Source organism: Solea senegalensis, linkage group LG7 (assembly GCF_019176455.1).
Source record: "Solea senegalensis isolate Sse05_10M linkage group LG7, IFAPA_SoseM_1, whole genome shotgun sequence".
Classification (NCBI taxonomy): domain Eukaryota; kingdom Metazoa; phylum Chordata; class Actinopteri; order Pleuronectiformes; family Soleidae; genus Solea; species Solea senegalensis.
In genome coordinates, this window is record NC_058027.1 from 16,806,998 (window position 1) to 16,816,773 (window position 9,776).

The 9,776-nt window shown below is 42.6% G+C and overlaps 1 protein-coding gene across 1 annotated transcript in view; it reads left to right on the plus strand.

Annotated features, from left to right (window-relative positions):
• Positions 1–9,501, plus strand: part of LOC122772627 (T-cell immunomodulatory protein-like) — a 45,321-nt gene extending 35,820 nt beyond the window's left edge. Inside the window, exons 7-9 of the mRNA XM_044030815.1 lie at positions 1,198–1,280; positions 2,079–2,196; positions 8,120–9,501. Coding sequence (XP_043886750.1) covers positions 1,198–1,280; positions 2,079–2,196; positions 8,120–8,179 — 261 coding nt within the window. The 3' untranslated portion in view covers positions 8,180–9,501. The remainder of the gene's footprint in view (positions 1–1,197; positions 1,281–2,078; positions 2,197–8,119) is intronic.
• Positions 9,502–9,776: the final 275 nt, after the last annotated feature.

The following is a 9,776-nucleotide window of genomic DNA, read 5'->3' on the forward strand; positions in this document are numbered from 1 at the left end:
ACTGATGTGATTTCATATGTTTGTTAATCGCTGTGAATTGTTACCGCCCCAATCGTGAGCACTGTTTTAGATACAAGTCCAAAAACAACATGTGAAAAAAGCCCTAACCACTTATAGTATTGGGCAGCATTGATGAAGTTGGAAAGTGACTGCTCGACGTGTCTTAAAAGCAGGTTTTTACGACGTGAAATGAAAAAGACAGGATTCTGGATCAGATGTGTTCACGACAGTAGAAAAAAAATCATAACATTCGTCAACATGCAGGAGGCAGGACATTTTTTGGCATTTGCAGATCTCACATTTGAGGAAATGTTAACGATGCCTGTTCACACCTGGCATCAAAATGCTTCCTGGATGAGTTCCAAGAAAGAACAAGAAATGTTTTTAAGCGTTCTAACTGTGTAGATGTGCCCATTGATAATGTATGTGTATGTGTGTGTCAGAGTATGTCTCTGTGAGACTTTATCCATAAGAAAACGAGACATTTTCTAGAGAACGGTGTTGTGAAGATGCATTTCAGACCTGTATTTAGCACTGTCCTCTTGTGATCAGATCACTCCAGGTATATGGAAGATGATGTCTGAACACTGTCATAACAACTCCGAGTCTTACATGTTTTACTTTCCCTTCTAATATCTGTCTCCTCTGTAATGAGTCTGTGCAATGTTCACTAATCATACAATCAACTGGACTGCGTGTCCTTCAGTATTATAATGATGGATGATAACCGTGTTGTGACAGTTATTACCCGGAGTCGCTTTCAAATGTCTGTGTTGTTTATCAGCCTGGTTATAGTTCTTCTTTCCCCTGAACTCCATTCAGAGCAGGTCTCAGTGCTGCCATGATGAGTTAGGTTACTGCACTGGAGAGACTGAGATAATGCACCCACAAGCACAACACTTGATCACATATGCAAATGTAACACACCTGTACGCGCACAGGCACACAAGCACATCAGGAAAAGGTTGTTACTCCCTGAAGCAACAGTAATTTATAGCCAGTCGCAGCTTGTCTGCATTGTGAGCGTACAGCTTAAAATAGCTACAGTAGCTAAAGAAAACCATGGGACTGTATTACTCTGCCCCAGTGGACTTAACATACATACAGTCTGTCTGTCTGTGATTCCTATGCAAATCTGCACGATTGCTTGTTCTGTATCAGCCATACCCAGCTAACGCGCTTTCTCTGTTTTTCCAGGACATAAGGAAGAAGGAGTGGACGGCCATCATTCCCAACTCTCAGCTTATCGTCATCCCGTTCCCACACAACCAGCCTCACAGGTAACAGGCAGTGTGCATCAAGATATTACACAGTCAAAATGGGTCACAAGCTTCCAATTTCTTTGTCCACCACACCGTAATGTTTGGTTTTTCTGGAAAGAGCCGTTGATGCTATGGATACCTTTCGGCACCTTAACCACCTCATCGGTTGCCACTTAAGGTCATATTGAAGTTTACTTAGTCCCTGTGGTTTGTTGTTATGAAACAATGTGAGCAGATCTCTCTGTGTCCCTCACGCACACAGACACACAGAGAGAGGGAGAGAGAGAGTCACTTTCTCTCACAGAATAGTTCATATTCTCATGTTATCAAGCCATTGTTCACATGAAGCCTAAACCCCACGAGAAGCTCCAGATGGCTATTGACACACACACACACACACACACACACACACACACACACGCTCCCTCCTCCACGTCACCGCTACACACTCGTGCACTCGCCAAGCTTGCCAGACTTGCTATGGCAGACACACACCCACATGCACTTCATGAAAGCAATGTGATCCAAATAGAAATAGTAGAGAGGTGCATTGGGTTTCACCCAGCACATGCAGACAGATTATGGTATGATGTGTGAAAAATATTGAAGTGGCTGGTTTGCTGGAATTTAATAAAGAGTTCCTTGGAAGCCTGGAGACCTGTGACACTACATTTCTTTTTTTTTGTAACTATATTGGATACGTCTCTGATCATGTGTGCCTTTGGTACTTACATAGCTTATTCTGTCAAATAAAAGTATTATGAAACTTAACCCCCCACCCTCTCTCTATCTCTATCTCTCTCTCTCTCTCTCTAGTTGGACTGCTAAACTGTACCTGACTCCAAGCAACAGTGTGTTGCTGACGGCCATCGCGCTGATCGGAGTGTGTGTCTTCATCCTTGTCATTATTGGCATCCTCCATTGGAAAGAGAAGGTTAACATACACACACACACAGAGTCTTGTTGTTAACACTGATCATGTACTTCTTTAAATTGTGTGTGTGTGTTTATAAGAGAGAGAGAGAGCAGATTGGCCACAACGAGCAGCAGATGGGTCTCACTGTCCTGTAGTCCTCGAGCCTCCCATTGAGAGACATATACTCTCTCTCTCTATCGTTCTCTATCTCTCTCTCCGTCTATCTGTCTCAATCTCCCCAGACCACAACCTGAAAGGGCGTTCAGCACTAATTGCGTGCTTCTGTCCTTTCAGCATGGCAGAGCTGCTGTTCATTACGGCCATAAATACACCCACAGGGAGTCGGTGCAAGTTTTCACACGTGTTTCCTGCTGCAGCTCTCGCTTGGCTGGTCGTTCTTTGAGTAACACACACGGTACAGTGGCACCGAAATGTCAAGACACAGACATTAGAAACCACTGATCTGCTGATTTTTTTGTTTCGTTTTTTTAAAACAAATTTCTTTGGATTGTCTTGTTTTTTCATCCACGCTCAGTGCGGTAATGCCGAGGCTGAGTGGTGCAGTAAGTCACTGGCATCTCCTCCAAGCCATCTGCTGTGCGATTACGTGGACTTATTGTGTAGATGTGTGTGTGTGTGTGTGTGTTTTTTTCCACGCGGAGGATGTCATACTACACACAGAAGCACTCTAATTGTCATTGTTCTGGGAGACAGTCGTGCACATCAGCTTCATCTGAACCAAGTCTGCACTTAAAAAAGACATGACTGGCGCCTCAGTGATGTGTCGAGAGCTATAACGATGAGGGGAAAGTACAGGAAAATGCAGATTAGAGAAAAAAAGTTCACCTGTATGGGGAGGTGCTACAGTATACTTCATTTTTAATCAAGCCGGGTGTTCTCACACAGGCAAGAATAGGAGTTTGCATTTAAATCTCACATTGCTGAGTCTAAATCTGTGCCTTGCTCTTTCCCTGCCCCCTGATATCCAGCAGTGGCGTCTATACTTGGTGAGAATATGCTACAGGAGTGTTCAGACTAAAAATGACTTTTCAAAATGTATCTAGGGTATTTAATTACACCCCCCCGATCTGCTCTGACACACTAATGTGATGTAACCTCATGCGTTCAGGGAATTATGATTGTTGAGGATGACTCCTGTGCCAATTGTTAACATCCTCCGTCATATCTCATCTTCTCCTACATCTACTTTGGCAGGGCATCCAGTAAGGTCAGGGTGAGCCCGCTGAGTGACACTTGGCATTTCTTTGTTTGCGCTGGCGCCCCTGGTATTTGCTGTCTTAACAACAAAGTCACGTAGAGGCCACGTGCTGCTCCGCCGAGCAAGCCAACAGCGATTTTACCCGACGCAGAGTCTCCTCCGTCTTTCGGCTTCTCACCACAGCGGATCATCTGCTGTCCCTGTGCCACTAGGACCACACCCGGTGTGCTGGTTCCAAGCCCGGATAAATGAGGACAAAACCTTTGCCAAATCAAATATGCTCCAGCACCCAGACTGTCTGTGATGAAATATAAGCTGTTGTGGCAAAAGTAAAAGGACAGGAATTAAAGTTAAATTAAATATTTAGTGTAATCAATGTGTCATCCTCATGCAGCACATAGGCCACACATAACGAGTTGTCATTAGAGCCCTCGAAACTAAGACATGACTCACTGTTTGCACCTGGTTTCAGACTCGGCGGCACTCCTGTGTCAGTGAAAGCTTTTTGATTGACACAAATCAATGCTGCTGCAGCTTAATGATGAAATGGGCCTCAAGGTGACAATTTGGCATAATTCCCTTGATAGTCAATTATAGACTTCTAGGCTTCTACCACAGCCCAGCACAGTTGATTGGTTTATCCAAAGAGGAGAACATAACAGCAGTCCATCTGCTCCTTAAAACACAAAGCCCTAAAAAGGCAAAAGAAAAAAGTAAGCACAATATAAAGCAGAACACCAGACACTGATATCTTCACAAAAGCAGTCACTTTGTTGCTGACCATATTGCGTGTGAAGCAAATTAGTCCCCTGGCTGTCTGTTTAAAAGTAGACAGTCATCTCCATGTCTCTCAATGGGACTGAGACTGTGTTCAGTCGTGTGACACTTAAGTAAATCACAAAATGAATGTAAAGTTAAGGTTTTGTGTATATTTTCGTTAAATACTTAACATTCTCCCCAGTTTTTTTTGTCTGTCTTTATGCATAATGTCACATGACTATTTAGGTGCTGGAGACTTTTTACAGCCATAATTCATACATTGAATTATTCATGACCCTCTCATCCTCACTTCATCACAAGTCTTATGTAAGATAGTGAATGCATTATAGACTTGATATGGGATCTTTTTTTTAGTCCCGAACTACTGTCAAAAGGTGACCTCTAAAAAAAAAGTATGATAATGTGTTTCAGGCCCATCAAACCTAATTACAGTTCACTGCCATATAAAATATGTGTCCTTTTCCTTTTCTGAGCTATTGTTATCTCAAGAAATGATAGCGATATTCCATGTAAAAAATTATCTTTCTTTAACTTGCTGCTTGCTTCACTCAAATATTGTATTTAAGTATGATCTTTGGGAATGATATTTTGCCTCTAATCTTATCTTTATCAATTATAATACTTAACAATCACAATGTACTGTTTCCTTGCTAAACTGCGACACTAAAAGATTTGCATTGTTTCAGATCTGTCTGAAAATGGTTTTATGGAAATAAGTCTCTGCAGATAAATATGTCAGAGGTAGATACACCACTGTGGTCCCGCCTCGCCCCGCCACGGCTCGGCACGGTTTAGGTTGGTTTTCCATTACAAAATAGTACCTACTCATCATGGGCGGAGTCATCACTGCACGGCTGCATGAAACTGCCGTGACCTCGTTTTACACGCGACACACACACACAAATGAGTGACTAATGACTTGTAAAGACAAGTTGTTTTCAGTGGTACTGAATCATTAGATTCACGGTTTGTGATGCGGCTCGCTGGTCGTGCTGTCACTAAATACACCAGACTCCTCTGATAAATATTGAGATTTTAGACATTTCCCTGGTAATTGTTGGAGATTAACCCACGTTTTTAGGATTGTTTAGAATCTTTTTAACTGATCTACAGTTGGGAATTGTTCGGTTTGATTCTTGTGTTGGATGTCTCTTCCTGTGACGGCACTCAGTGTCGCCTCAGCCAAAGCAGGTAGTAAATAAAGTACCAGCACCAGAAACACAAAATAAACGTGCCGTCCTGAGTCGAGTCGAGCTAGTGGGAACGCGCCATTAGAAACACGAGCGTCCTCATGTTGATGCCTCTCTGTCGTCTAGAGCGAAACTGGCCATTGCAGTTATCCGATCAGATCCCGGCCGTTAGACCATTGCAAAGTGTCCACCCCTTTCCACACACTGCACCCACTTCTTTCTCCTTTTCTTTCCCTTGTTTCTACTACGTGTATAAACACAACCCCCATTTGTTGGTGATTGACTGTGCTATTTGTGCAGCGTCGTGTTGGGGCTCACTCTGACTCATTTTCTTTGTTTCCCATGTACAGAGTCGGATTGTTCAAGGCACACTGGATTAGTTTTCAGTGCACACGCACAGAACTGATATAAGACTCTGAGGAGATAGGCACTGAATTTGATTCAAAAAAAGAACTATTGAATGAGAATTGTTGACTATGCTTTTAATTGGGACTGTCGGTACCTTGGTCCCCACAGCTGCCTTTTTGCCTTTGTCCAGAAAATACTGTGCACTGAGTCCACTAATGCACTGTGGAGAAGTACAAGGATCTGTGCTCACTTCTATTACAAAATGGCTTTTCTCAGGCCCTTGGTTCGTGAAATGTCCATAGAGGACAATATCAGCTGTCAGTATCAGCTGGTAAACAGAGAGAAGGGGAAATTCCTGCTGTTGTCTCAAACTTTTCCTCACAGCACCAGACAGGAATATTAGCAGCATGTGACATGAACGGGCCCAGAGTGGAGGAGGTGTTGTGGGGGGTACACGTCTGTCAGCCTGTTTTCAGCTTAGCTAGGCAGTGCTGCCTGCAGCCTTCACACCTGTCTGTCTGTCTCCACGGCCAGATGATGATAACAGCCCACTGGCTTTGAAAAAAACACACTCGTACTGTTTCTTTCTAACAGAGCATCCTCACAAGACCTTTTCAGTTACGTGTGCATCTGTTCTTGTGCGAATGAGATGATATCAGGGAAATCATATCCTGAATGTCCTCCTTACATTATATCACCATAAATAAGTCACTGAGTGCAGCTGCCTGTACCTGCCTTCTTTTGTTTACCATAATAGCAACAGTATATTGTTATTGCAGCAGTGAATACATGAAATAGGATTGAGAAGATTTCCAAATTCCAATTCTTCTTCCATCTTACCCTACCTTCTCTCTCATTGTTCTCCTTCACAAAGAGTTAAAACAGAGTTAACTGCAGCAATCAGTTATCACCAAAACCTACTGGTAAGACACTGTAAGTGTAAGCTGAAAGCTTGAATATGAACTGGCAGAAAATCTTTGAACTGTCCAAAAGAAAAAAAAATGGAGGCAGGTTCTGACCGGGTCCAGTCAAACAAGGAAGACACGAAACCATGGCAACCAGTAGAAAAGAGAACATGCGATGAGTGTTGGACAGGTGAGGTTCAGACTGAGATGTACAGCAACATCCAGTTCTGTATTTCAACTGTATTTCAGCTTTTATTTACTAACTAACTGGTAGTTACTACCTGTGGCCATATTAAATGAAATGAAATGAAGCTGTGTGACCGTATTTAATCAGTGAATATTACAGTCGACCTGGAGCTTGAGCGTAACTGGCCTTAACGCTGTAGCTGTTCTGTAAATAATGAGAACAGCATTGATTTAGTTTGTAACAGCTGAAAGAAGCCGCAGACCACATGTGTTATGTCACAGCATCATTTTATTTTCTCCGCTTGAGGTTTGGGAATAATAATAATTACACACGTGTACATTGTGGCACCGACTTTCCCATGTGATTTTAAAGCTCGAGTCTGTCATTTGTTTCTGAGACACTTTTTTTGTCGTGTCATCCGTTGGAATCCTCCTCCCGTTTAGATCGCCAATTAATCGTCTGTTTTCTTGCCTCGAAGCTCCGCCCTCAAAACCGTGAACACACACACACACTTTCTGAAGCCGAGTGGAGAGAGAGCGTCATTGACAAAATGTCAAGATGACTTGTAAGAAAACGTGAATCGTTATCTGCTCAGATGGGCAGGTCGGTTAATGACAGGTACAATCAATCCATTCGATCCAAGTGAAATGAATTATCACAGTACTGTAATAAACAACTTTATTTATTAATGGCTTTCGGAGCATGAAGAGGATTTCGACAAAGGAGATAGTGTTTTAGAAACATTTTCCAGACTATGCCTTTAATATAGTCTGATGATAATATACAGTATATAGGTAGTTCTGCATTTTTATATCGCAAAGTTAATCACAAAGGGATCAATTACCTGTTAATTATAGTGTGAAATAGTTCACACACACACATTTCAGTCTTGTCTGATATGGAGCAGTAACTTCAGACACGGGCCATCATCCATGCGTTGGTAGCCACGCGTCGCGTTCAGGTACAAAAAGGGAAACACAGAACAGCTTCAGATTCCACTCTTGAACCCAGAGATGGCATGTTCTCCCTGTGCCTGCGTCGGTTTCCTCCCACAGGCCAAACACGTGCGGGTGAGGTTAAACGATGACTCTTAGTGTGAGCATGAATGACTGCCTGTGTCCTATACTGTACCTCTACTGTGATTGACAGACCAGCGGAGGGGGTTTCCCCCCCATCATCTCAGTTAACAGAGAAATGCAGGATGCTGCAAGTCAAGCAAATGTCCTGTGTTCAGCATTATAGTCCATGTGATCCGCAGACCACGAAAGCTTGACTGACTCTGCCTCTTTTCTCTGTTCTGTGTATTGATCAGAAAGCAGATGACCGAGAGAAGAGACAGGAAGCCCACCGTTTCCACTTTGACGCCATGTGAAGGCAGAGAGAAAGAACTGCATCATGGGAGAGCATCCCAACCTGTGCTCCTTTACCTAACCCCACCCCCCCACCCCTCTTCTTCACACACACTTTTTTTTTTTAACACGGAATCGTTTCAAGGGCCAATAAGTGGATCCTCATTTGCACCAAAAAATGTTTATTTTTCTTTTTTGATATTTTGCAGTCCTTACAGTAAGTCGGGTGTGAAAAATGTATACTCCGTTTCATTCCAGAGTTAGAATTACAGGAGCTGCAACAAGGCCATTGAGATGGAGAGAGAAAGCCTAATGAAGATCACTGGGACTTAAAAGTTTCTTTGTATTGGCTGTAGATTTCTGTTGAAATGCCCATCACTTTGCTCACAGTGAAACTTGAAATCTGTGAGAATGTATTAATGTTAATGTCCATTGTCTTTGTCCTGTTGATTTTTTTTTCCTTCAGAATCCTTCAGATTTTATTACTGGGGAATTGAAACTGAAGGGAATTCTGTGATATCGATCTCATCCTGGTTCAAAGTGAACAAACGTGAACTTTTTCTTTTTCTTTCCCACTCGCTGTCATGTTTTCAGAGAGCACTTGATTGTATCACAGTCAACATAGAAGTGCCAAAAAGGAGTTTTTATGTTGCATCTTGCAAATGTCTAAAATGGCCGTGCCACAGTTCCCGCACGGCTGCGTCACATTTGTGCATGTGCACACAAGCCTGTGGTTCCATTCATACTCAAACAAAAGTCCACGTCAGTGAAGTGTTTTAATCGCGTGCATTTAGCTGCAATTTCTCACCGGGAAATCACCCTCATTTGAGTTTTACACGTGTGGGTAGCGGCAGACTTCCTCATATAACCTCAAGCACGTTTCCATAGTTACCGACTTCTTTGTTATCTCTTATGACCAAGATAAGGGCAGAAGGGCACCAACAGGACTGGAAAGTGTTTTGGTGCAGGGAGCGTGCACAGTCAGCACATAAGGGCCAACGTGGAATTCATGTCACGCCGGGGCCTCGTGGAGCTCTACATGGACACAGAAGTTTGACCTGATGCTACTGCGACTGCTCGTCCACCAAGGCTCGGCCAAGAGTCTGAACACTGTTGTTTCGAGATGTCTGTTGTAATATTTGATGTTTTTGTTTTGAAGTTATTCAGGCCAAGTGCTCTGCTGTGTCCACATATTTCATAACAATGAGCTCATGCTTTTCCAGATGGTTTGCACTTTTTAAAAAAAATTGTGATTAACATTAGTTTGTGTGTGTGCGTGCGTAATTTATTCTGTGTTGTGAATGCTAAAGCTAACAAACGTGTCTTGAATAAAAGTTTAAATTGACTCTTCGTTGGTTAACTTGTGGTCGATGTGGACTCTGCCATCTCGTTGAAGCTGATTGTGAAATACACACAGACATTAGATCCCCAAACCCATAATTTACCACTTGTACAAATTGTTCCCCTGAAACTAATTTCTACTAATATTGTTTGTTTGTTTTCGCAGCAAGGAAGCTTGAGGGAAATGTTCCCTCAAAAATAATCATCTTCCTGCGCTCTCATTATCTAAACTTGTATTGAGTGAAGCAGTGCAGAGATTTAACTGTCTTTATTTTTCCA